The sequence below is a fragment of the Canis lupus genome, chromosome 11, assembly GCF_003254725.2.
Source record: "Canis lupus dingo isolate Sandy chromosome 11, ASM325472v2, whole genome shotgun sequence".
NCBI lineage: Eukaryota > Metazoa > Chordata > Mammalia > Carnivora > Canidae > Canis > Canis lupus.
Window position 1 is genome coordinate 44,509,193 of NC_064253.1, and position 25,628 is coordinate 44,534,820.

The 25,628-nt window shown below is 34.1% G+C and overlaps 1 protein-coding gene and 1 long non-coding RNA gene across 3 annotated transcripts in view; one reads left to right on the plus strand and one right to left on the minus strand.

The window, feature by feature from the left end:
• The window catches only part of CAAP1 (caspase activity and apoptosis inhibitor 1), a 48,811-nt gene that overhangs the window by 8,346 nt on the left and 14,837 nt on the right, over window positions 1–25,628 (minus strand). For both annotated transcript variants that reach the window (XM_025432288.3, XM_025432287.3), the window contains exon 5: window positions 11,911–11,984. In XM_025432288.3, the coding sequence (XP_025288073.1) occupies window positions 11,911–11,984 (74 nt within the window). The remainder of the gene's footprint in view (window positions 1–11,910; window positions 11,985–25,628) is intronic.
• On the plus strand, window positions 995–24,781 carry LOC112649814 (uncharacterized). The gene is made up of 3 exons (XR_003129736.2): window positions 995–1,201; window positions 14,283–14,579; window positions 24,539–24,781. It is a non-coding gene; the product is annotated as an uncharacterized LOC112649814 (long non-coding RNA).

The window sequence follows — 25,628 nt, forward strand, 5'->3', positions numbered from 1 at the left end:
TCAGAAACCCTAAATAAGTAACATTTTTGAAAATATCTAAAAATATATATATCTTGGAGGGGAATACAAGAAAATCAAAATCCTATATTCCTACTAGGCAATCATATAGCTGGTTATCAAAAGAGTTAAAGTCGTTTGTTTTCTCTTTTAGTTTTTCTCCTCTAATTTTAAGTTAATCACATTCAGTGGTTATGCCATTTAGAATAGCACATTTTACCATCCTCCCCTCTAGGTCCTTCCCTGTAGAATCTTAACTCTCCAAGGCTTCTAGTGTTATCAACCTGCTAGAATCTCATTAGTAACAAAGTCCATAGCTTATTGGACAGCAATGCTATGCTTCCATGGATTTCTTTTCTGAGACAACAAAAAAGTTTGGTTTTACTAAATTTTAACTTACAAGGAACACAACTTTACTGTATTCTAGTAGAAAGTCAACTTGCAACAGTTCTAGTGAGTTCTAGCTTTTTCAAGAAACCAAAACTTTATTTTCTGAAAAAGAAACAATTGGGGCAGCCCAGTGGCTCAGTGGTTTAGCACTGCCTTCAGCCCAGGGCCTGGATCCTGGAGACCAGAAATGAGTCCCACATCGGGTTCCCTGCATGGAGCCTGCTTTTCCCTCTGCCTGTGTCTCTGCCTCTCTCTCTCTCTCTCTCTCTCTCTCTCTCTCTCTCTGTGTGTGTGTGTGTGTGTCTCTCATGAATAAATAAAATCTTAAAAAAAAAAAAAGAAACAATTGGGTTTTTTTTTAGTATATAAAAATAATTTTTGTAGAGGACTTTATTTATTTATTTATTTATTTATTTATTTATTTATTTATTTATTTATTTTTTGTAGAGGACTTTAATCTTCCTCTCAGCAAAACAGGCAGAACTTGGGTTATTCCTTCATGCAGTGTTTTAAACTACTGATATAAATTTAAGTGTATCATGTTAACCACCATATTCAAAATTTAATCATGACACTGTTACTAAGATACAGAAGAAAATGTAAACAACTTAATACAGAACAACTATCTAGAATTCTACCAAACCCACACTGAACTTCTGGATAACTAAGTGCCCTCTAGCCTATAAACCTAACTTTTGTAAATGATAAATTCAGAAATTACTCCAAGAATCAATAAATATTCATTCAATGTCTATTAATGCCACAATAATGCTAGAGAGGCCACAGAAGAGACAGGCCTTACAAAATGCTACAGGTAAGGTAAACTCAGTATTTGTAGCATGATTAAGGCATAGATTTTGCCTTTGTGGTATTTATGTTTGCTTAAAATATGGACAGGATACCTTCAAGTACTAAACTGTACAAATATAAAGTATGCCAGAATTTCAGAGTGTTTAAGACAATAGGGAAAAGTCAAGATCTTCATAAATATGTGATATGAAGTAGGTCTTAGAATCTATTAGGTGATATTGACAGAAGAAACAACTCCAAGTGTAAGGGACAGAATGGAAAGACAGGTGCTAGAGATAAAGTTAGTTCAGAAATATGTGAGCCTAACAGAATAAAATACACAAGTGAGAATATATAAAAGGCTAGTATCCAATATTACTGCCTCTGAAGACATCACCATTCTAGGAGAAAAAGCACAACAGTGACCTCTTGCCAGTCTTTACAAAGGATCAGATAAGTAATTAAATAGGCAACAGCAGTAGGAACTAGGTGATATTTAGTAAGAGAAGTGGAAAAGTACAAGTAGGTAGGGAAGGCCACAGTTGATCTGGAGATGTCGCATCTTAAAGAACAACTAGTTGACCTAAATAAGAGTACATCACTGGTGTATGAGTTTCTCAGATTTGGACAAATTGAATGACAAGCACTAAAACCTGTACTCACAAACAACAGATTCACATTTATATTCTGAGATATGCTGCAAACTAGACACATGATAAAGCATCAGTTTTTTTTTTAAATTTTATTTATTTATTCATGAGAGACACAGAGAGGGGCAGAGACATAGGCAGAGGGAGAATCAGGCTCCCTATGGGAAGCCCAATGCGAGACATGATTCCAGCACCTTGAGATCACAACATGAGCCAAAGGCAGACACTTAACCACTAAGCCACCCAAGTGCCTGAGCATCATAGTTCTATGTTCAAGAAAAGGTAACTTCTACAAAACTATAATACAGTATATCTGACACCAATGCTCAGCAAAATTCTAGGTTTATTAAGAGGTTAATGAATTCTGAAAAAAAGTAGTGCTAAATAGTTTAGACAGAGAAGGTAACATTTGACCAGGATCAAAATGACATGTGGAAGACTCATGGTTATCTTGGGGAGGAGCATAAAGGCAGAGTGAACAGCAAAAGCAAAGTCCCTGACAAAACAGTACTTGTAGTGCCAGAGGAAACTGAAAAGGGAGGAGGAGAATGAGTAAGGGGGAGCGTGACAGGCCATATCACATATGGCTTGTACTGGCCACAGGAAGGAAGGATTTCAGATTTTGTTGGAGATAGGAAGATATGGGAAGGCTTTGATAAGAACAGTGACATGACCATTTTGAGTTTTTAATTTTTATAGTCATTCAGAAATGGAAGAGACTACAGGGGAGCACAGGTAGAAATAGAGGAATCAGAATGTTGAAAGAATCAACACCACAAAAATATGTCTAAGAAGAGGTGAGAAATGGTTGGATTCTGAATATTGTAAAAGTAGAGCTGGACATGATTTGTTGACAGAGATGAAAGAAAGCACTCAAGAATGAAACAGAGATTCTTGAACTAGACACTCAAAGGAATGTAGCTGTTATTCATTGAGATGGAGAAGACTGTAGGAGAAGCAAGATTTGGAGGGGGAGTGGTATTGTTTTCTTCTTTGTTGCTTTGGGTGGGGGGAGAGAGGTCAGGGAACAATCTAGAATTTTCTCTGGAACATATTAACTTTAAGATACTTACTGAATATCTAATAAGTAAGCTAGATATAAAAGGCTGGGAAGAAGTATGAATTGGAGAAATAAATTTGTAGCTGCCAATCTTAGAATTACATAAGATGTAGGAAAATGAAAAAGTCCAGAGGCACCGAGGTGACTCAGTCTTTGGCTCAGATCATGATCTCAGGGTCCTGGGATTGAGCACCATGTCAGGCTCTGTGCTCAGGGGGGAGTCTGCTTGTCCCTCTGCCCCTCCCCCGTGGCTTGAGCTTTCTCTCTAACAAAAATCCTTTAAGAATTTTTTAAAAAGTGTTTTTAAAAACAAAAGTCCAAAGAGAAGGTGGTGGGACACTAACCCTTTAGAAGTCAGGTAGAGGAGAACATGACAAAAAGCAGACTGAGAAGAGAGTATCAGGGAAGGAGGAATAATCAATAGGTATCACATATGGCTGATAGGTCAAGATAAGGACTCAGCAATACCAGTCAAATAGCTGCTGGCAATAATAGTTCACTAGAGAGAGGGGCAATCTTTGGAACAGAAAAAACACCTGTAGGTACCAAAAGAGAATGTGTTCACTACACAAATAGAGGGGCTGGTCTCAGGAACAAAAAGAGTTCACCCATTTTAAGAGAAGAGATGGGGACTATATAATTTATTTTCAGACACAGGTACATAGAAAAAATTAATTTACACCTTTGTTTTCCTTTATTAGAGAAGTTCTCTCCAAGCCAGGCCATATTTTATCTTTCTGGTGCCTAACACAAAACCATAATTTGTTTGTTGGAAGAAGGGATCAGCTTCAAAATCTGAACAAACATCATTTACAAAAAATATTTTAAAAAATAAAGAAAAAAGAAAAAAGAAAAAAATATTAAGTTCATTTTCTATAACCCAAAGGACACATAAGGGCAAATGAGCAGGAGTTACATAATAGCAGCCTATATTTCAACATAGAGACCCTTTTACCAATTAGAGACAGCAAGGATGATATTGAGGGGATGTAGCAGAAAATTCTAATGATAATAATAATAATGGCAGAAATATTTATAACAAGAGTTGATATTTCCTAAGCATCTACTATGTACTGATCACTTCTCTAAAGCACTTAACATGTCTTAACTCATTTAATCCTTCTGCCAACATATTGGAATAGGCACTCATCTTTATTATCTCCATTTTACAAATGATGAAACTGAGGAACAGAGTTCAAGTAACTTGCCCTATTGTTCACAAAACTGAAGTGGCAGAACCAAACTCCAAACCCAAATATATTTCAAAAAAATCTATGCCATTTAAATATTCGATAGTGCCTCCCAGATCTTAACAGAATCAGAATGCCCACTGAAGCATCACAAATGAAAATGCTCGTTCAGACTGAATTTATCTTCTTCTTGTAGGTCCCTTAAGCGCACCTGAATAAATAAAATATGTAGGAGACATAGAGCTAAAAAAATGTATTAAATATGAAAAAATTATTAAGAGAAGGAAAAGACAAGACACAGACTGGGAGACAATATTCACAAAACACACCTGGTTAAAGGACTGGTATCTGAAATATATAAAGAACTCATAAAACTCAACAATTAGTAAACAAACAACCCAAATAAAAAAACGGGCAAAAGATGTAAAGAGACAAGTCACCAAAGAAGATGCATAGATGGCAAAGAAGTACCTGAAAAGATGCTCAACATCATATGTCATTAAGGTATTGCAAAGTAAAACAAAAAGATACCACTTACACCCCTATTAGAATAGTCAAAATCCAAATCACTGACAGCACCAAATGCTAGCAAGGACGTGGAACAAAGCAAAGTCTTATTCACTGATGGCAGGATACAAAATGGTACAGCATTTTGAAGGGCAGCATGGCAATTTCTTATAAAACTGAACTTGGTGTTTACCCAGAGCTGAACTTGTATCCATACAAAAACCTGTATACAAATGATTATAGCAGCTTCACTCATGATTGCCAAAATATGAAAGCAACAAAGATGCCCTTTAATAGGTGAATGGATAAGCAAACTGCAATAAATCCATACAATGGAAGATCATTCAGCAATAAAAAGAAATGAGCTATCAAGCCACAAAAAGACATGGAAGAATGTCAAATGCATACTGTTCAGTGAAAGGAATTAACCTGAAAAGACCATATACTACATATGATATCTCAACTAAAACTTCTAAGTAAATTATAGACTGTGGTATAGGACATGCAAAAAGTTCAGAAACTGGCAACATATAATTGCAAGCCTAATGTTTACTATCTTTCCTTTGGTAGGAATATTTCTATATAAGGAGGCACTTTTGCTAATCCTTTGAACAAGAACATAATTACTAAAAAGCAGAGTGGATCCAAAGGGGATTCAAACATCTGTCAAAGGTTTGAACTGTGTAACCTCCAAAGCAGCTGCCCTAAGACTATGTCTAGGATCCTTTGAAATACATCACAAGATAGAATGGGTAGAATTTAAAGAAACATGGAAACGAACATTTTCTTCATATACTAAATCAAACTCTTCAAAATGTGATTTTTAATAACACACACACACAAACCATTATGCACCCAAAAACCTTGCCAGTTGACTTTTTTTTTTTTAATCCAGAGAAGTTGCACAATTAAATGTAACACAGGGATCTTCAAAAGGAAAAAAGAAACAGTATGGGCTAATCTGCCACACAAAACGTAATTCTCACCCTTTTGTGAAACTACTACACAGAAGGGGACAGATGAAAAGGCGGGAAGATCCTGTTTGGTGTCACTGCTAGTAATAACTTGTGAAAAAGCTCAAAGGAATTGAGAAGAGAAATGTAAATTCTTAAATCGCACTGACGGTTATACCATAAATCTCTTTTTACTTCACCAACTGCTGAACTGGACGTCATTTCCCCAGAATGAGTTTCTAAAAATCCTTTTAAAGGGAATATAAGGGAAGGAGAAGGAATGTGTGGGAAATATCAGAAAGGGAGACAGAACGTAAAGACTGCTAACTCTGGGAAACGAACTAGGGGTGGTAGGAGGGGAGGAGGGCGGGGGGTGGGAGTGATTGGGTGACGGGCACTGGGGGTTATTCTGTATGTTGGTAAATTGAACACCAATAAAAAATAAATTAAAAAAATAAAAAAATAAAAATAAAAATAAAAATCCTTTTAAGAAGTTAATTCATGTTAAGAAGCTGCATTTTATGAATACTTATTGGTTAGAGCCAGTCAAGGAAATAATCAAGGACTAACAAAAAAGAAATTAGACTAAAAACTTGGAGAACAAATCAGTTGTCCATCTGCTTCTCTGCTTCCAGCTCCAAACGGCCTGAAACACTTTTTATCAGTCTTCCCACACTCACACACACTCATGCCTGCAATTTAGGTCTTCAAAGGAAGACACAGCACAGAGCTCACTTGCCAATCCAGAGGCTTTGACAGCAACACATACATATAAAACTCCTCCAAATGCTGCTTAATTAACTGATGATCTTCATTCTCTCTTCACAAAGCAACAGAAGTCTCTAAGGGCATTCTGATTATCTTTAATACTATCTTCTCATTATCTTTTTAACTTCTTATAACTTATATATATTCCTTCAGCTATGGTTATGAAATTCTTTCCAGCAAAACTCAATTTTAACTGCAAATTCATTTCTTCATTCTAGTCTACTTACTCACCTTTGCTCTTCCTGATGCAGGACTATGTTAGAACAACAGCAGTAACAATAATAGCAATAAGAGCAAAGATCAGTTGAACTTTTCCATTTATCCCTCACCTTAAGGATTCAAATGGCCTCATACGGTTTTATATTTAATACCTTTGCTAAATATTGGGAAAAATCTCTTCCATCACATCTAATTTTTACAAGTAATAAGTGAGTAAGCTGTGACCATCATCAATTCTTTGATAGTCTAAAAGGAGTCTCACAATTTCATTACTTATATAAACACATCAGTGAAAATGTTTTTAAGTACCTGCTCCAGTATATATTTTTACTTACTTATAAAATTAGATTATAATAAATTAGTATGTACTAATATAATGATATATGGAATCAGAAATTTTTAAATGGAGAGAAAAACATATATGCTTATATGTATTTATTCACTTCAGAAGTACTGGTATTAAATGTAGTTATCCAAAGGGGCACCTGCACCCCAATGTTTATAGCAGCAATGTCCACAATAGCCAAACTATGGAAAGAGCCCAGACATCCAAAAACAGATGAATGGATAAAAAAGATGTGGTGTGTGTATATTTTTATATATGTATATATATACATATATATATATATAAATATATACAATGGACTACAACTCAGCCATCAAAAAAAATCTTGCCATTTGCAACAACATGGATGGAACTAGAAGATATTATGCTAAGTGAAATAAGCTGATCAGAGAAAGACAATTTTCATATGATCTCACTCGTGGAATTTAAGAAACAAAACAGAGGAGCATAGGGGAAGGCAGGAAAAAATAAATAAGACGAAATCAGAGAGGAAGACAAACCATAAGAGACTCCTAATCATAGGAAACAAACTGAGGGTTGCTGGAGGGGAGGACAGTAGGGGAGACGGGTAACTGGGTGATGGGCATTAAGGAGGGCACGTGATGTAATGAGCACTGAGTGTTATATAAGACTGATAAATCACTGACCTTGACCTCTGAAACCAATAATACATTATGTTAATTGAATTTAAATAAAATTTAAAAAATATATATTTTAAAAAGTACTGGTATTCTTTTTCCTGCAATCTCTGAAGTGTATAATTACACTTTGGTGACCACAGTCTAGAAGGCTGAAAAAAGCCCAAAGAAAATATCTAAACTTCCACCACACAGTTCAACCACTAATAAACATTTTTCCCCTAAAGTCTACCTTTCAACTTTTTGAAGCTCTTGTTAACACAAGAATTCTTAAAGCTGTCCATCATACACTAATTCATGAACTGCAAGGTCAAAATTTAATTACATGAGGCAACTACATTAGTTTTTAAAAACACAACAACAGTGGGAGAATTTGAGCCTAACCACACAAAATTTGGTGTGTATATTTGCATGTCTTTCTCTAACAGGAAGAATAATTTCCTAATAGAATAAAAAATATAGAGAAAGAAAAAGTACAGACACTGCACTAGGCACTGGTCTTTACAAAATCTAACCAGAAAGAAACTTCAAGATTAAGGCTAAAGATCCAACCACTGCTTCAATCTGCTCTACAACAGAGCCACCAAGTGGTAGTTTATGTAACTTGTGTTCAAACACTCATCAGCAATGAGGAAGACCGCCTATGCATTTTCTGATACTTTTATTTGAGATAAGTAAGTTGAACCTAAATCTATCTAATGATAAGTCGACCTACTGGCCGACTTATTTTTATTTTCACAGGCAATATAGAAGAAGCCTAATCACTCTTCCACTTGACAGCCCTTCAAATATTTTAAAATGAGTGTTAAAAACCTCACCTCCTCTTCAACCTAAATATCCAAATTTGACTTAGCTATTTCTCATGTATAGTTAAAAATATTTCTCATGACCACTTCCAAGAAGAAATGCAAAATTGGGAGCTAAATTCTTACGTTACAAAGGAGAATAATTTACAAAATTATACATAGACCTGGTTGTAAAGCTTAAAGCAATAATTTAAATATAGACCATTATTTTAATACTACTGAAGGTCTTAAGCAAATTTATTTATTTATAGATATATATATAAGAGAATATTAGCAGAGATTTTATTATTTTAAAAATATTTTCTACAAATTAAATACCTCCAACAAATATCAGTTTTCATTTTTTTTTAAATAGTTGTGCTATTTAGACCAATTTAGAAAATTAACATAAATTTCAGGGGCACCTGGGTGGCTCAGTTGGTTGAGCCACTGACTCTTGATTTTAGCTTTGGCCAATGATCTTGGGGTTGGGGCATCTTGCCATGTATCAAGCTCTACCCTCAGTGGGAAGTCTGTGTGAGATTCTCTCTCCTTCTCTCCCTTTGCCACACCCACCTTGCTCTCGAGCACTCTCTCAAATAAAGAAATCTAAAAAAATAAAATCAAATAATTATTATTTTTAAAACTTAGGTAAACTTTTTCAATAATACAAACCCTAAGATCCTCCAGGAAATTAATCAAAGATCTCAGGCTTGTACATGTATATGTGCTCATGTACACAAACACAGCTGTGCCAAAGATGAAGAGCAAAACTGTAACTGATGTTTCTTATACAGCTGCCCTCTTGCTAAAAATGAGTTAGGAAACTAATCCCAACAGAAGAGTTCCTATTTTACTATAATACCAATCAACCAGTAGATTGAATTTACATTTAAATAATTTTTGCACAGTGAAGGTATATCTTCGGCTACTAGTCCACCATTAAAGTATGGGAGAAGTTAGCAGGCTATTTGATACTCATCTTCAGCAAAACTTGTTTATGATATTTATCAACAAGACAGATGAAACAAAAACTAAACAAAAAATGCCAATTTCAATTAACTAATTCATAGTTAATATTTCTCAATATTTGAGTATTTTAGAAGCTAAGAAACCAAAAAAATTCAAAGTGTAATTTAAATAACGTGTATCACACACTATGTAATAGGTCATATAATAAGACTTATTTTATTCAGAAAGAGCAAAGAAAAATTCAATGCTGCTTTATATTTTGGTCTACTGAACAAAGGGTTACTGTAATTCTAATTAAGCTTCCATGAATTTTCTTGAACGGTCAAGCCATTAAACAAAACAATACATTCACAAGGAGTATTATATTCTGTTTTTATTGAGCTCACTGTGAGCACGAACAGCTAGCTATGCAAGAAAAGTTAGAGATAATATTAAACTCTGCAAGTTTTGCATATTAAAAATAGACAATATTAGTTCATTTAGGGAAAAAGGCAACAATCTATTGAGACTACTAGGATTTCTATTTCCTGGTATACCTCAGCTTCCTGTGGAAACTCCAATCAAGTTACTTACTATCTGGTTCAGATTTTTGCTATACTAATATTTACCTAGATGTTCTACTTAGAATTGAATATTCTAAATAACTTATGTTTGTTCCATTATGCAACAAAACATTTTATATTTTAACTATTGTTATAGACATTTTTCTAGAAGACTTCATTATTTCCCTCTTTTCTTAAAAAAAAAAAAAGCAAGATGGTACTGCTGTGCTTTGATCTTATGTTTACTCATCTCTGCTTGCTATCACTTACTGATGACAGTGTGTTCTTGATGTTTCTGAAGCCTATGTGAGAACCTGAGAGTGGTCTACATAGGTTCTGGCTACTCTGAGCAATTTTTCTCTCCCTCTTTGCCTCTATGGCTGGTTTTTAAATTACTGAAGTTAACATAAAATCAAAGCAAAATAGGCTTTTGACAGTAGGAAGCGAATTCTAAAGAACTCCAAGTACCTGAACATGAGAGTAAACATCTACCCTTAGAAGGCAGCACTGGCGGGATGCCTGGGTGGCTCAGTGGTTGAGTGCCTGCCTTCGGCCCAGGGCGTGATCCGGGATGGAGTCCCATATCAGGCTCCCTGCATGGAGCCTGCTTCTCTCTCTGCCTGTGTCTCTGCCTTTCTCTCTCTGTGTCTCTCATGGATAAATAAATGAAGAGGAAGAAGGAAGAAGGAAGAAGGAAGAAAGAAGAAAGAAGAAAGAAGAAAGAAGAAAGAAGAAAGAAGAAAGAAGAAAGAAGAAGAAGGCAGCACTGGCTAATTTGTACTTTGAGGTCTCCATTCCTTTTTCCCTAGGAATTGGAATCAACCATGTCAATTACATGACATTCTTCTCTCCTAGATGATCAAACAGCATACCCTCCACACTGCCTGCTCATTAGATGCAAAGAATAGAAACAAAGACAGTAAGAACAGCAGACCTGTCCAATTACCCATGGGGTATAAGAGTTAAATGAAAATAATGTGTGCTTAGCATTTATATATGACAAATAAATGTAAATGAAACTATGAATTTGAGTTTATGTCTTTGGTGGGTGCTCAGAAGTAGTCAGAACATAATGAGATATATATATATATATATTGGTCTATCTAAGAGGTTAACAACACAAGAGGACTTCTGAAAAACAACGGAATTCTTGAAACCATCAGAAGTATTTATAAAAAAACCCAGAATACATAAATTAGAATTACAGAAAATCTTAATTTTGTTCTATCTATAAATTTAATGAATCACAAAATAAGTTATCCAATTATTTTTTCACTTTGTCAATTAAGCATCAATAACCCAGGCTACAAGTAAAAAAAAGAAATTCTGCCTAAATAAACTGATGACCTACTTCCCTTTACCAAATAAGTTCTTATAACTCAAGTTTCAGAGAAACTATTTTAAGCCAATCAAAGATTAGTTGCTTACATAATATGTAAAACAATCATTTTGGCTACAGGAGATTCTCATTGCTCTGAAGTAATTTTATCAGAACAGAGGAAAAATGTGAAGTGGTCTTTGAATAACTAATAAAAATTTATTTTACTTTCAATTTTCCCTACGAGAATAAGAGAAACAAAAAAGACATGTGAAAGATCAACCCTATTGATCTACTTGGCTTGAATAAATTACAAACTACCATTTCACTTCTGCTGGCTGATAATGTCAAAAACTACTGATTTATAGAAAACAAATAAGGAAGAGAATAATAACAAAGTATCTCCACAGAAAAGACCAAAAAGGTCACCCCATAAAGTTTTTTTGTTTTTCCTTATATAACCCAAAACTATCCAGTTAACAAATCTCCAATATACATACTGCAGCTGATGATATATAGCAGAGATTACGAAATTAAAACTATTCAAGATGAAAGCTTTCTGGTGATATTGCAGCCACATATCACTATGGTAGAACTACTCCAGTAGCTAAAGGAGTCATGAAATAAAGGATATGTTCTTTACTCTTTTGATCTTGGACCAAATAAATTATTCTGTTTCCTTATCTGTAAAATGGACGTGACCTGCAGCAGTGAAAATTCATTACTGGTAAAATGTTTATAATCTTCAAGAAAACGTTATATAAAAATTAACTACTTGATTCATACCTTGTTTTAATTCCAAACCTTCAGGTTGCTTGTTCTCTCTCACAGCTGAAGTAGAATCTACAGAGGTGTCCTGTCTGAGGAATAAAAATAAAAACCATTTTTAAAACTATATTCAATCAAATAATACTTACTGTTCAGGTTCCCAGAATTAAGTCATACACTTGGGAAGACACACTGAATTCTTCTAAGCCCCCAGGACACCATTCAGTGCACTTTGGAAACTCAGAAACATGTATACATGTCAAAAGCAGTAGCTATAAACCACCACCAATTTAAGCAGTATATGTCTTTGTAAAAATCAAGGGACAAAACTGGAAGGAATAGGGACGTAACTTTCTCCTTTCCAATACCCTGCAGGATAGCTGGTAGGAGAAATCATAACTTACAGAGGAATCCAGTAATTTTCCAACTTCAACTGTTAAATTTAATGGGCACTTTGGCATTCAAATTATTTTATATTCATCTAATTTCATACCTCAAATGCTTTGATGTCTACAGTATGTGGGAAATACATATTTTATATGTAATATACATATGTAATCAAAGTAAATGGATTAAAGTATAAGATCATAAAAAAGTTTTGATTCACCATGTTCTCCAACAGAACCCCAAACTAATATTCTTTCTTAGAGGGCATTATACCATCTAAATATTAATGTTACAAATACTTTTCAGCCAAAGAAATTAATTAGGTGCAAATATTCAAAATGACTATTTTCTTTATAAATACGTATTACACCCTTTAGAGAATTTCTATACATATCCTAAAACTAACATACAAAAAGTATTTTGGGAATTTTCCTACTCACAAAACTATTTCTATCCACTTAATAACAAATCTTTCAAATAACCAAAGGATAAAGACTTATGATCACTTCCTTGAATTTACAATATTCTTTCCTGGCAACTTATTTGGCACTCAACGTGTTTAGTAATGCAAGCACAAACTCAAATAGAGACTACAAAATTATTTGGATCTGTTATTAGTTAGAATACATAAAAAATTTAAAATTGAGATACCTGTTTTATATATAACTGTCTAATATCACCTACTCAGACTTTATTCTTTCACCAGAATGACTGGCAGATCCCAACGAAGAAATGAACAAATATTCTTTGGCAATCCAGGGACAGATAAAATGTCAATATAGTGCATTAAGAGCTTTGCAAGGAATAAAGTTAAAATGTGCTACCTCAAGCCTTACAGTCAAATTAGATTTTTACCTACTGGGAGCATTAATCTATTCCTAAGTATCTTCCTTTAGAGAAAATGTTTGTTTGCTCTTACACATCCTTGAATGGGCACCTAATTATTCTTCTAAGCAATATATCTAAATGACTTGAACAAAAACATAATGTAAAAAGAAATATAATGTAAAAAAAAAAAGTTTACTCCCAGATAAGAGATCACCATTAAAAAGGCCATGGGCAGGATGCCTGGATGTCTCAGTGGGAAGAGCCTGGGTCTCTTGATCTCAAGGTCATAAGGTTGAGCCCCATGTTGGGTGGACAGATTACTTAAATAAGTAAACTTAAAAAGTGGGGAGGAGGGCCATGGGTATATGTAATACCCAAAGGATACAACATCACCTATGCAATATTAAAGCTGAGAATGTATGACCTATATCATGAAGGAGTCATCAGTTAAGCCCCAAATGGAAAAAAAAGAAGTATTGTTCTATTAAAAGAGGGTGGGGAGTTAAATGCCAATGTTTTATAAAAGGCAAATAAAGGTTGTGAAAATATTTCAAGTTAAAGGAAGTTAAAAAGAGCCATGACAATTAAATGTTATACTTGACATGACACTGGTGAACTAAAGGGGGAAAACGTGATAAAGGACATTATTGAGTCAAATGACAAACTGAAATACTGAAGGTAGATTTGATAAAAGTATCACACCAATGTTAAGTTTACTGAAATAGACAGGGTGTTGTGGCTATATACATAGAGTATCACTAACCTTAAAAAAAAAAAAAAAGCACAATATAGTCTTTAGGGGTAAAGTGTCATAATGTATGTAACTTATAGCTTCAACTGTTTTAAAATAAATACATCTATAAAAAGAGGGTGTGCAAATAAGTTAATAAATAAATAAATGTTAATAATAGGTAAATCTAGGTAAAAGATATATGGATGTTTCTTATACTGCTCTTATTCTTCTAACATTTTAATAACTGAAGTTATTGCCAAATAAACATTTTTAAAAATAATGTAGTAAGATGCGTTACTGTATGCATTATTTTATTTTTTGTGAAAACCTGTTGGTTCCCCTTCTAATAAAACTGAACACCTCTATAAAGATTACCTGCTGCTATAAAGAATTTCTTTTTGTACCCAAAGTGAACTTTTGTAACATTCTGTTTTATCTTTAGTTAGGTCTGAACGTGTTGTTGAAGAAAGTCACCAAACAGAATTTCAGACAGTGGATGCAGTACAAGTCCACCATCTTGTGGCTGAAAAATGAAATGCTAGCTGATTTTCCACCAGTACTATCTGAAGTCGGAAAAAATATTAGAGAAAATAGCTTGGAATTTTAAAATCTATACCAAGTAATTTTTCCAAGATGTAGGCTTTGCAACTACTTCCAGAGCTCTCTAAAACAATTTAAAGATTTTCACCAAAGAGCATGAAAGAGATGATATACACAAAAAAAGGAAACGTTTTAAAGTGTAAGAAAACCATTTAAGTACATATGATGTCTTTTTATTTCTAGTTTCATGAAAATAAAAAATGTCTACTCTCAGATAAGACATACTAGGTGTTAGAGTCAGGAAAACTAAAGTAATTCTAATTTATATTTAAATGACATTTAAATATTCCTATCAAATACTTTATGTAAGAATTTTATAACAACTATAGGGGTGCCTGGGTGGCTCATTTTGGTTAAGCATCCAATTCTTGATTTTGACTCAGGTCAAGATCTCAGGGTTGGGAGATCCAGCCCTGCTTAGGGCTCCACTCAGGCTCATGGTTGAGATTCTTCCCACCACCCAACTAACACCCCCCCCCCCCCCCCGCTCATGTGTGCACACACCTTTCTCAAATAAACAAATCTTTTTATAAAAAGGAATTTTATAACAATTGGGAGAGAGAGAGAGAGAAGGCAACACAGAAAAGTAGGGGAGGGAGAGAACACACTGTTAAATCTGCTTTGGTTTAAGAATCTTGCAATGGCTTTTTGTGTTTCTTTCCATTGAGGGTGGGGTGAAGCACGTTTTTTATTTTTCTAATTCCTTTCTCCCATCCAAGGTGCTCCTCCTTAAAGCAGCTTAATTTACAATCTTGGCTTTGAATTATAAGAAAGCCATATACCCATCTCTGGGATTTAAGTCCTCAAACCAATGGCAATCTGACTTTCCTTCTTTTAACCCATACACAATTATGCTCTTGATCCTTCCTTACAACAAAATTAAAAAATTAACTATTGGGACTACATCAAAATAAAAATCCTCTGCACAGTGAAGGAAATAATCAACAAAACTAAAAGGCAACCTACAAAATGGAAGAAGATATTTGCAAATGACATTATCTGATAAAAGGTCAGTATCCAAAATATATAAAGAACTTATAAAACTCAACACTCAATGAATTTTATTTGTTTTCCAGAACTCAATGGATTCGTTGTTTAAGTCAGAGTAATACACTGGGGAGATCTGTGGAACTTAAGAACAATTACATATGTGAATTACTAAAAGTTTAAAATATATTTTTAAAGAGGGGAAAAAGCCAATTTCTTATAAAAAAAAACATAGAGAAGATATCTCAATGGAAGGATAAAGAAGATGCCAGCATTTTCCTAATTTGCCAAAAGTAAGCTGACAATCGGGCAAACTGGCATAACAAAAAGTAGAACTCTTAATTCTCCTCGGTCTCCTGAGAATAAAAACAGAGGCTAAAAGAAGCCAACCTATCATTCTATGAGCTTTCTATTAAAAATAAGAAACAAAGAAACGAGGGTAGCCAAAATATTTGGAAAAAGAAGGATGCACATGATCAGATTTCAAGACTATAAAGCTACAGTAATCAGGACACTAAGATATTGGAGAAAGAATAAACATATATATTGATGGAACAAAAGAGAGTCCAGAAATAAACCCACAGTTACGTGATCAATTGAGTTGCAACAAAAGTACAAAGGCAATTCACTGGAACTGAACAAATGGTATGGGTACAACTAGATATCCATATGTATATAATTTTACAACCATATCTTACACTATATACAAATACTAACTCAAAATAACAGACATAAAAAATGTAAACCTGTAAAACCTCTAGATGATTATGCAGGAAAAAAATCCTTTGTGACTTTATTAATAAGCAAAGATATCACCAAAGCATGGCCTATAAATAAAAATAATTGATCAACTTGGATTTTCCCCAAATAAAAAACATCTGCTCTTCTAAGGAAATGTTGAGAGAATAAAAAACTAGCGAGACTGGGAGAAAATATTTGCAAGCCACATATCTGATAAAAAAGGACTTGTATTCAGAGTAAGTAAAGAACTCTGAAATCACACACACACACACAAAAAAAAAAAAAAAAAAAAACAACCCAACTTAAAAAACTGGTTAAACAATTAAGTCACTCAAGGGTGATTTGGTGGCTCAGTCAGTTAAACGTCTGACTCTTAATTTTAACGGAGGTCATGATCTCAGGGTGCTGGGATCAAGCCTCTCCTCCTGTGGTCGTGTTGGGCTCTCTGCTCAGCAAGGAGCCAGTTTCTGCCTCTCCTTCTGCCTGCCCCTCCCCAGCTTGTACTCTCTCTCTGTCAAATAAACAAGTAAACCTTTAAAAAAAATATTAATGCACTTGACCAAGGAAGATGCACAGATGCAAATAAATATAACAAATATGTCAATGCCATTTGTTATTAAGGAAATGCAAATTTGGAACCACAATGCCATACCACTACACATATATTAAAATGGCTAAAATCAAAACAACAGACAAACTGAACTTTCATATACAGTATCAGTGAGGATGCAGACATGCCCTAGCAACGCCCACTCTTAGGTACTAGACCAAGGACAATGAAAACTTAAGTTCCAACCGAAAACTTGTGTTCCTACGGAAAACCTGTATGTGAACATTCATAGTGGCAATATTTGAAACTACCATAAACTGTAAACAACTAAAATGTCCTATTATTAATTTTCTATTGCTGCCATAACAAATGACCACAAACTTGGTAGCTTAAAACAACATAAACATATTACAGTTTTGTAAGTCCTAAGTCTGGTATGACTCTCACTGGAGTAAAATCAAAGTGTCCACAGGCTGCATTGCTTTCTGGAGGCTCTAGGGGAAAATTCATTTTACGTTCATCTGGGCTGCTGGCAGAATTCAGTTCACGGAGTTTGTTGGACCAAAGTCCCTGACTCCTTACTGGCTATAAACTGAGGAACACTCCCAGATTCTAGTCAAGTTCAGGTTAGATCTCTCTGACTTCTTCTGCCTTCCTCTTCAATTTTAAGGAACTCATGGAATTAAACTGGGATAACCTAGATAATCCAGGATAATCTTCCCATATCAAAGTCCTTAACCTTAAACAAATCTGCAAAGTCCCTTTTGTCAAATAAAGTAACATACTCTCAGGTTCTGAAGATCAGACTAAACACCTGTGAAAGGTCATTACTTTGCTTACAAGATTACCTCAAGTGGGGAGTGGATAAACTATAATAGGCCCACACAATACTAACTACTTAGCAATAAAATGAACTACTGATACACACCAATATGAATGAATCTCAAATGCATTATGCTAAGTGAAAGAAGCCAGACTCAAAAGGTTATATACTGTATTACTACTCTACATGACACTCTAGAAAAAGAAAAGATATAGGGACAGAAATCAGATCAGTGGTTGTCAGAGACTAGGGATGGGAGAAGTGGACTACAAAGAGTCATGGGGGAAATGTTTACTGTGATGGAACTATTCTTATTCTATATTATGATTATGGTAGTATATAAAAAACCATCATTTGTCCAAATTTACAAAGCTATATAGTAAAAAAGATGAATTGTACTGTATCTAAATGATACTTTAATTTTTTTTTAATTGAAACACCACAAAAATCTTAAAGCGGACTCAAAAAATTAAATCATATACTGGTAAACTGTAATCCTCAAACACTAAGAAATGAGGCAAAACAATCTTAATTTTTCTCAAAGGGCTTTTCCAAAGATCAAATAAATCCACATCTCCACTGTGTCCCTCAGAAACTTCCTTCAGCAAAGGATGGCAAAATGTAACTCTTACCTCCATTCCTCTCCCTGAATATGCAAAGAATCACAATTACCACACTCCTTTTTCTCTAATCCATGATTCCCTAAGAACTTGTGTTTACTGTGTAAACTGCAGCCCTGTAACTCTGTTTTCATGAATAGCTAGCTAATTCCTTAAATAGGGAGCTCTTTTCTATATAAAAGTGACTAAAGGAAATCAAAGAGGATTTTCTCTTTGTTTTATCTCTAATATCCCTATGTTTTTAAGGAATTAGCATGAGATCAGTTTATAAGTGCATTTAAAGGTACCAACACGTAGGATGTATAAACATGCTACTATTGTGTGGAGTCTAAGCATTAGGCCACAATCTTGTCAATGATTATTAGTACTTTCCATGAAGGGTTTCTGAAAAACCTATCCTCTCATTTCTGATAAATTTACCATATTATGTTGAACAGTCTACATCCAAGTATTATAGCCTAACAGCAATTTATAAAGGACACGAGAACATAAGTGGAGTACAGATAACCAATTTATTATCCTTTACCAGCCTAAAAGCATAGTCAGCTCTTTATAATTCAGATATATCTAAGAGAAATGAGTTTATAAAAAGTAATGTCAACATAACAAATTGATCTCATTTGTGAGAAAAATCTTTTTATGCTTAAATATATATAATAGTTTTAAACTATTTTTGTAATAAATGAAAAAATTAGATACTTGTAAGCAATGAATTTTTTAAAAAGCAGTAACAGTAAAGAATAATAATAAAAAAACACAATGAATTATTTCACTTTCTTCAAGCTTTCATAAAAAAAAAATGTGGGGAAAATCCCCAATACTTATCAGCAGAAAGTGCAATTTTAGGAATAGTTATTATTACAGATTCAGAGTAAAAATCCCATAACAAATACAGTAATATATTTTTTTCCCATGCTTACCATGTGAAAGGTACTATTGTAAGCACTTTACAATCTTTTTCTCAATCATCATCACAATCCTATAGGGTATGTACTGGTATTACCCATATTGTCCAGATGAGGAAACTGAGGCCAGGAGGGTTTAAGTAACTTGACAAACATCAGAGAGAAAGCAAGCTGTGGAGTTACGCTGGCGAGCATTAAATTTAAGTTAAATTTAAAATTCAGGCAGTTTATTTCTAGAAACTTCATTCTTTACATTTATTTAGACTTCCTATTACCTACAGAAATACTTCTCCAAGTAGTAATGCCTAAAAATTACATGTAGCCAGGCAACCCTCTCAGGTCTCCTCCCTCTTCAGGAACTTTGTACTATTGTTCAATAAACTTTGCTTTGCTGCCCACCAAAAAAAAAAAAAAAAAAAAAATTACATGTAGCCATAGCTATATACATATTCATATGGCTATATATATCTCAAAGCATAAAGTCAGTTTTTACTCAGAATTTGACCTCAAGGCTCCAGAAGAAAATTCTTTTTTTTTTTTTTAAGATTTTATTTATTTATTCATGAGAGACACACAGAGAGAGGCAGAGACACAGGCAGAGAAAGAAGCTCTCTGCAAGGAGCCTGATGTGGGACTCGATCCCAGATGCCCTGAGCCGAAGGCAGACGTTCAACTGCTGAGCCACCCAGGCATCAGAAAATTCCTTCTTACTGGGTAAACTAAGATAAGCTATTAAAACTTCAAGATAGAATTATTTTAAATGTTGAAAATTTTAATGAAATGGCAGACATAAGGAACAACAACGAAAGACCCAAACCCTCAAGAAAGGGCCTGAGAGGGATAGGAATGAAAATGGAAGAAGGAAACATTTAAAACTGTATACCTTTTTATACTATTTTGTACAAATAGCACTGTTTGATTCCCCACCACCACCACTGAGGCATTTTATTTGTACATATATATTATATCCCTAGAAAAAGAATCCCAGAATTCTTCCTCCTGTGTGTTTTTGTCATGCTTCTCCATGGTCCATGATGCCAGTTGAGGTTTTCATTCAGTACAATGAAACCAAATTTGTGGGATGGGAGCAGATTATTTCATTTTTATAGATCTTTGAGTTGTATATCAAATCTGGGGGCTATCACTCCATGCTTGTTTAATCTGCCTATGAGGTTCCCAATAATTTCCCCAGCTCGTGATTGTTAATGATTTCAAATTCGCCAACATAATCATACTTCATCATCACAGTTAGAAAACGAACAATGACTCTGGAGCACGGACTAGTTAAGAACCTGGAGTTTGCCTCTCTTTCTGGCTTTGTGGGGTTTTGGGGCTTTGTGGGTTTTTTGGACATTGTTTATACTTTTGAGAGCATGTGCCAAGACATTCATGCACACCAATATGGCAGCAGGGAAAGATGGCAGAAAGAGTGCTATTTGTATTTTTTTAAAAAACACGCCCACATATTTGGCTATTAACTTTAAAAAACAGTCAATTGAAGTACAAATTCACACAAGTTTGTGACAGAAAACAAGGAAGCAAATAAAAAGAAACATATAGAATAAACGTATTGAATAATTGTGTAATCAAGAATTGTAAAAGTAATACTCTAAGTGAATTCTTCATGGCTGTCAAGAGGAATATGGCAAAATGAAAATTAAAAGGGGATCTTAGAGCCCTACTTTAAAACTTAGACCAAAATAAATTTCAAATGAATGAAAGATTAAACATCTAAAAAAAATCCATAAAGTACTAGAAGTGAATATGAAGAATACTTTCTAACTTCAGAATAGAGAATGCCTTATCTAAATATAAAACTCAGAAAACATAAAAGATTGCCATATTAGACTACATAAACATGAAATATTTATGCATGCAAAAAAAAGTAAAAGCCTTGAACAAAGTATAAAAGTATAAAAAAAAGAGCAACAAGCAAAAATAACTGCAACCCATATCACCAAAAATGGATTAAAAAAAAAAAAAAAGTCCTCCAACTACATATACACAAAGTGTAAATAAATGCCAAAGTTCACAGAAGACTCTAATAGCTCTGTAATATATAGAAAGACGGTTAATTTCACTCAAAATAAGAGACTACAAATAAAAATTCCAAGGATATACTATTATCTATTGGATGAACAAAGATCAAAATCTTAGATAACACTACATTCAGTAAAGTGTATGAACACATGTACTCCACATTTAGAGGTATAAATCAAGTCAATTATGACTGTTAAGTCAATTATGACAAAATCTTAAAATTTCAAATGTACAAACATCTGACTCAACAATTAATTTGGAGATATTTATGCTACACATAAATAGAAGTAACTAGTAGTAGATGACACCAACTTCTCTTTCAACCGTTTATATTTAATACCCAAGTATTCCATTTTGAACAAATATATTCACATCTGAAATTCATAAAACAGATGTATCATCTTAAATGAAGAATGAAGATTTAAAAATAATTCCTGCCAAAGAATTATTCACTTTGCAAAACAATTTCCTGTGTATTTTATTCACTAGTTTAATATTCTAGTGAATATAAAATGGTTCAATTTATGTGTCACCTAAAATCTCTAAAGTCTATTCAGGAATCTCTTATTTTTTTAAAAAAAAAGTTAATATCTAAAATTGGAATCCAGGGATGCCTGGGTGGCTTGGTGGCTAAGCTCCTGCCTTCGGCCCAGGGCATGATCCTGGAGACCCGGGATCGAGTCCCACATCAGGCTCCCAGTGAGAAGCCTGCTTCTCCCCCTGCCTATGTCTCTGCCTCTCTCTCTCTCATGAATAAATAGATAAAATCTTAAAAAAAAAAAAAAGAATACAATTTGTTTGTTAAAAATAAATAAATAAAATTGGAATCTAATAATAACTACTTTAGAACATGTTCATCCTCTGCTAAGAAAGTAGCAATGACTAGGAAGAGTACTTCCAAAACACTAATATAGAAACTACTTTGCAGTATACCTTATTTTAAGAACCTGGATTTTTGGGATCCCTGGGTGGCGCAGCGGTTTGGCGCCTGCCTTTGGCCCAGGGCGCGATCCTGGGGACCCGGGATCGAATCCCACGTCGGGCTCCTGGTACATGGAGCCTGCTTCTCCCTCTGCCTGTGTCTCTGCCTCTCTCTCTCTCTCTGTGACTATCATAAATAAATAAATAACTATTTAAAAAAAAAAAAAAAGAACCTGGATTTTTAAATTTATCTTCTAGAACTGTGATATTATCTCAACAATGCTTATTAACTATAGGGAATCACAGTTTCATTTCCACCAAATTCTCTCTCAATATCGCTCACTAAAAGCACATTAATTTAAAATTCATGAAAAGATACTTATTAGATCTTAGCAATTCTAAAATATTGCTAAGATCTCCCTAAAGTATTTGTATTTTTATTCTTTATATATAAAACCCCAATCCTGATTATTTTACTGCAGTATTCAAAATTTAAATATTACAAACATATTCCCTAGAGCATAATCATCTTACATTATAGGCCAAACTAATACCTCTCATTTTTAGTGCTATTTTAGATACAAAGCTTCTTTTCCAGCACATTTCCAAATGGAGACAGCACTCTAATTCCAGGTCTTTATGTAACTTATGTACTTGAAATTGCTGTCCTTCTTAAGCAGTTGTCATGATCTGTAAATATTTGCAAATCTTGTCACAATACCTAACAGTTTTAAAACACTGCAAAATCAGGGATCCCTGGGTGGCGCAGCGGTTTGGTGCCTGCCTTTGGCCCAGGGCGCGATCCTGGAGACCCGGGATCGAATCCCACGTTGGGCTCCCGGTGCATGGAGCCTGCTTCTCCCTCTGCCTGTGTCTCTGCCTCTCTCTCTCTCTGTGACTATCATAAATAAATTAAAAAAAAAAAAAAGTTTGCTAAAACACTGCAAAATCATAGATACTGAGGTTTTTAGACTTTAACATAATATAAATCCATTCGTTTACTTAGAACTTAAATGACAATCCCATCCCTCACCCTTTTGAAAATGAAGGTATTTAGAAACTATGGATGTTTTACCTTAATAGTTCCTAAATCTCATTCCTATAATAATTGTTTTAAGTTAACACTCATTAATTTCAACTTTTAAAGTAGTGCACTATCAAAAATTTCTTATAACTACTGCTTCTGTTCTTTGTTATTTTTGGTAGTTAAAACAAGATTGATTTACATAGGGCATATTCAACACCATAGACATACACACACCCATACACACACCTTATACTGAAAGGTGTAACTTACAATTGTCCAAGAAGCTATTAATGTTATGTGCTTTCCAATAAAAATGAAAACAAAAGTACATAGGTTGCCCATTAAAATAAAGTATCAAATTTTCATGTTTTAATGAGATTGCTTTAGCTAGACCTGTTTTTGAAATTATTTTTACTCATCAAAATTGTGATAAAAAGGTAGAAAAGGTACATCTCAGTTGATAAGAAACTGACAAACTGACATTATTGGTTCCAAGGCCAACCTTTGGCCCTTTTGTATTTTTCCTTTAATCAATTGTTTTATAGTTTCATTTTATAGATATTTTGTATATTAACACACAGACAAATGAAGTACTATGTAGCACACTGACATACACAAATACCATAAAGAAAGATAGTAGCTACACTCAGCTTCAAATAATTTTTTGCCTTCCTAGGAAATCCAGGTTTTTGGTATGATATCACTTAATTTTTAAATGCTAGAAACCATTTGAAAGTTTTAAATGTTTAAAATCAAACAAAACCTCTCTATAGCTGGACGTAACCAACCTGTAACTCTGGCTTCCATCTACATTTTAATCAAGTATCTTGCATTAGTTTTCTATTTCCACTGCAACAACTTACCATCAATCTAATGGCTTACAATAGGAGTTTATGAGTTTTTAGGACACTAGAATCAAGGTGTAGGCAGTGCTGCCTCCTTCTGGAGGTTCTAGGGAAGAATCCATTTCTTTGTCTTTTCCAGTTTCTAACACGCCACCCTGCATTCTTCAGCTTCTGACTCCTTTCTAAACATATTACTGGAACCTCTGCTTCTATCACCCCATCTCTTTTGGCTGTCTTTGACCTTCTTACCTCTGTCTTATAAGGATTGTGATTATACTGGTCCCAATTGGTTAATCCAGGATAATCTAATGATTCCTAATTTAATCAGATCAGCAAAGTTCTTTGTGCATGTAAATTAATATGTTCATCTAGATATTAGAACACAGACATCTCTGGAGGGAAGTCATTATTCTGTCTACTGCATAGGTATTTCTAGGAGTTTTTTGATAGATTCTTGGGATTTTCTGTGTATATAGTTTTGTGCCATGGTCTGAAGGTTTGTGTCCATGACAAAGTTCATATACTGAAATCCTAATGCTCAAAAGTGATGGTATTAGTAGGTGAAACCTTTTGAGAAGTGGTTAAGTCATGAGACTGCAGATTTTGTGAATGGGATTATCTCTTTTTTCTTTTTTTAAGTAATCTCTACGCCCAACATAGGTCTTGAACGCATGTTCCTAAGGATCAAGAGTTGCATGCTATTCGACTGAGCCAGCCAGGAACAAATTACACTTCTCACAAAAGATTTTCCATAGATCTCACAGGCCTTTCCACCATGTAAGAATACAAATCTGTAATCCAGAAGAGCCCTCACTCAATCATGCTGACACCCTGATCTCAGACTACAGAACTAAAAAATAAATTTATGTTGTTTATAAACTATCCAGCCTGTGGTATTTTGTGATAGCAGCCCCAACAGATTAACACATTAAGTCTTCTGCAAATAGAGAGTTTTACTTTTCCTTCTAATCTGTGACTTTTATTTCTTTTTCATGCTTGGTTAAACCTGTTGGGACTTCCAGCACATTGCTGAATAGGAATAATAAGAGAAGATATTTTTGCTTGGTTCTATCTTGGAAACCATGCAGATTTTATTTAAGTATGCCATATCTGTATGCATTTGTTTTTAAGTTTATTTTGGTTTTTTTTTCTAACTTCTTGAATACTTAGTCGATTTATTTTAGATATTTGGGGATTAGTAATACATATTTAAGGCTAAAATTTTCCTCTGATACTACTTTAGCTGTATCCCCTAGAGCTCATTAAGGTTTTATTTTTTAATTGTTAGTTTTTAGATGGTTTATAATTCCTCTTTAATCTAAAAGCTGTTGAGTTTTACAATATGTAGATGGTGAAGTTCCATAGGCTTTTTTTTTTTTTTTTTTTTTCCATAGGCTTTTTCTTTACTGCTCTAAAATCAGGACAAAAGTTCTTAGAGAACTTTACTGACATTTCATGACCAAATTTATTATCAATGTGTGGGGATACTCCACAGGAGATATGTTTTCAGAATACAGAATGTGATCTATAGCAATCAATTCATTTAGGTCTTCAATATCCCTACTTATTTTTCTACTACTCATGCACTTCTTGTTTCACATCATGATTCCTGTAGTTTTTGCCTTATAAAAGCTATAAAGGAAATACAGATAGATTCATATGTAAGGCATATATTCCTGTGGATATTCTTTGTGGATTTCACATTATTATAAATTGGCCCTGAATTCGG